Raw genomic sequence first — 3,367 nt, 5'->3', positions numbered from 1 at the left:
TGAACCCTAGCAAGTGTGTGTTTGGGGTCACTTGCAAAGCTGTTAGGGCATATGATCGTAGGAAAGGGATTGAGGTTGACCGGATAAGGTGAAGGCAATCCAGGAGATGCCGGCCAGAAACAGAAAAAGAGATTAGAGGTTTCTTAGGCAAATTCTGATTACATCAGTAGGTTCATAGCTAGGCTCACAACTACCTGTGAACCAATTTTTAAGCTACTAAGAAAGAATCAGCCAGTGGTGTGGAATGAGCAATGTCAAGAGGCATTTGAAAAGATAAAGCAGTACCTGAGCAATCCACCAATTTTGTCACCACCCATACCTAGCATCCCTCTAATCCTCTACCTATCAGTGGAAAACATGGCCCTGGGGGCAATGTTGGCACAAAAAGTAGAGAATCTGGAGAGAGCCATCTATTACATCAGTAAGAAACTCCTTGCTTATGAGGAGAATTATTCACTAATAGAAAGAACACATGCATTTGTAGTATGGGCAACTAAGAAGTTAAGGCACTACTTTCAGACTCATCGAGTTATTGTAGTATCCCGGATGGATCCTTTAAAGTACCTATTTGAAGTACCGATGCTAGTTGGAAAATTGGCCAAATGGTTGGTCCTACTGTCTGAATTTGATATTGTGTATGAGACTCGAAAAACCATTAAAGGGCATGTAGTGGCTGAATTTCTTTCTAAAAATCCAGTTAATGAAGGGGAAGAAGTCGAAACAGCCTTCCCGGATGAGAGTCTCAAGCTAGTAGAGGTCCAGCCATGGAAAATGTACTTTGATGGGGCCATGAATAAGAGCGGAGCCGGTATAGGGGTAGTTTTGGAAGCACCGAATGGAGAACAATTGTTAATGTCAAAAAGGCTATGTTTCCCAACCACTAACAATATTGCAGAATATGAGGCTTGCATTTGTGGCCTGGAGGCATTAATAGCTATTGGGGCAAAAAAAGTGGAGGTATTCGGAGATTCAATGCTAGTGGTTTCCCATGTTAAAGGTGAATGGAAATTGAAAGAAGAAAAGTTGAGGCCATACCTGGAGTATGCTAAGAAACTATTATTTAGCTTTGAGGAAGTGACAATGAAGCACATGCCTAGAGCTCAGAACCAGATAGCTGATGCTCTAGCCACGTTGGCATCCTTATGGGAGAAGGGTGATCAGAAGCTGACCCAGCCAGTTATCTTGATGAGGAGTAGAATCCCATGCTATGAAGGGTTAATAATAGCACATTTAGATCTAGAAGATGAGATGAAATGGTATGAGGACATAAGAAGATATTTAGAGGTAAGAGAGTACCCACAGTCAGCCAATAGTAGGGATAGAGCTACAATTCGTAGATTAGCCACTCAGTTCACTTTGGCTAGGGGGCAACTCTACAAAAGGTTCTTCGAAGGACTATTGCTCTTGTGTGTGAAAAGCGATGCGAGCGGATAATGGAGGAAGTACATGCAGGAGTGTGTGGTCCTCACATGAACGGAAGGGTATTAGCAGGCAAAATTTTAAGATTGGGCTATTACTGGTCTACCATGGATACTGACTGCGCTAAATTTGTGAAAAGATGCCATGAGTGCCAAATCCATGGGAATTTGAATCACCTACCATCCAGTGAACTCTACAGCATGACTTCACCGTGGCCATTCTCAATATGGGGCATAGACATTATTGGGAAGATTTCTCCCACGGCTTCTAATGGCCATAGATTTATCATAGTGGCAATTGACTATTTCACCAAGTGGGTTGAAGCTGAATCTTATAAAGTAGTAGGGGCTAAGCAGATAAGTAAGTTTGTGCGAAGGAACTTGATTTGCAGGTTTGGGGTACCCCATGAGATAGTATCAGATAACGGCAGCCAGTTCAAAGGTGATTTCTTAGAATTAATTACCGAATTCAAGATTAAGCATCACAAGTCCTCACCATACAGGCCACAGACTAATGGAGCAGTAGAAGCAGCAAATAAGAATGTGAAAACCATTCTGAGAAAAATGGTTGAAACCTATAAGGATTGGCCTGAGAAACTCCTTTATGCTCTTTGGGGTTATCGCACTACTACAAGAACATCCACAGGGGCAACTCCATTCTCTTTAGTGTATGGGGTGACAGTGCTACCCATTGAGTTAGAGGTCAAATCCTTGAGAGTGATCCTAGAAGTTAAGATACAGGAAAATGAGTGGGCCCAGAAAAGATATGAAGAAATAGCTTTGATTGATGAGAAGAGGATGCGAGCCTTGTATCATATGCAGGCTTATCAAAGGAAGATAGCAAGGGCCTTTAATAAGAAGGTGAAGCCAAGAAAGATCAAAGAGGGAGACATGGTTTTGAAACAAGCTCGGCCCATCCCTTTTGATCCAAGAGGAAAGTTTAAGCCAAACTGGGATGGTCCATACATAGTCAAAAAGATCTTGTCAGGAGGTGCTGTAAGAATATCAGACCTGGATGGGAATGAATTTCAAGAACCAGTCAACTTAGACAAGCTCAAACGGTACTTTGTGTGAGATAGGCCCGCTAGGCTGAAAATTTACAAAAGACGGTCTAGGCAAAAATAAGGGTCAAAGAAAAAAAAAGAAAAGAAAAAAAAATGCTAGATTGAAAACCTGCAAAAGTCAGTCTAGGCAAAAGGAGAGATGAGAGAAGATTTGGATGGAAAACCTAAAAAGGCCATTCGACAGGTTATAAAGCTTATTTCTAACTTTGGAAGGTTAGAAATTTAGTAAAACTAAATGTAAGAGGGAGTAATGGTGTACCTGAATAAATAAAGAAATTTTTATTGCATTGACTAGGAATGGGTTTTATTATGATCGTGAATGTTTGTGTCTTGAGGGATACATCAAATGATTAAGTAATTGAACTGTGTCTTCTGAGCATGACAAGATAGGTGCTTGATATGAATGTCCTGGTAATTGTCTAATTTCAAAAAAAAAAAAAAAGAAAAAAAAAAGGAGCTTGCTAGGTGGAAAACCCGGAAGGGCCACTTAGGCAAAAGTTAGAGCAAGCCCGCTGAGATGAAAATTCGAAAGGACATTTCAGGCAAAAGTTAGGGCACAGAGAATGGAGTTCATGGAAGAGAAATGAGTCAAGGCAGAAACCATGGGGGGAGAGAAGAAAAAGAAAAATCAGAGAGAAATTGTATTGTGACCTTAAGGAAGTCTTTTTTTGGTGAACAATTCTTCTAAAAAACTTAGAAGCTAAAAGAAAGTTTTTGTAAAAAGAGGCCCCTTAGAGGACTAAGTTTTTTTAGAATCTCTAGCAAAATCAGCATGCCCATGATAGGAAGTAGCATACAAGAAGCACAAAAATCACAAAAAGAGTTATGAGACCTAGTCATCCAAATTTTTCAAATCATGAATTAGATATTTTTTGGTAAGTCCTT

The 3,367-nt window shown here is 40.3% G+C and overlaps 1 protein-coding gene across 1 annotated transcript; it reads left to right on the top strand.

The window, feature by feature from the left end:
• Positions 1-357: 357 nt before the first annotated feature.
• On the top strand, positions 358-1,434 carry LOC131173843 (uncharacterized). The gene has a single exon (XM_058136414.1). The coding sequence runs from the start codon at positions 358-360 to the stop codon at positions 1,432-1,434; it is 1,077 nt and encodes a 358-aa protein (XP_057992397.1).
• Positions 1,435-3,367: the final 1,933 nt, after the last annotated feature.

Source organism: Hevea brasiliensis, chromosome 15 (assembly GCF_030052815.1).
Source record: "Hevea brasiliensis isolate MT/VB/25A 57/8 chromosome 15, ASM3005281v1, whole genome shotgun sequence".
Lineage (NCBI taxonomy): Eukaryota > Viridiplantae > Streptophyta > Magnoliopsida > Malpighiales > Euphorbiaceae > Hevea > Hevea brasiliensis.
The sequence above is the reverse complement of the archived record's forward strand: the minus strand, read 5'-3'. Positions and strand labels throughout refer to the sequence as shown.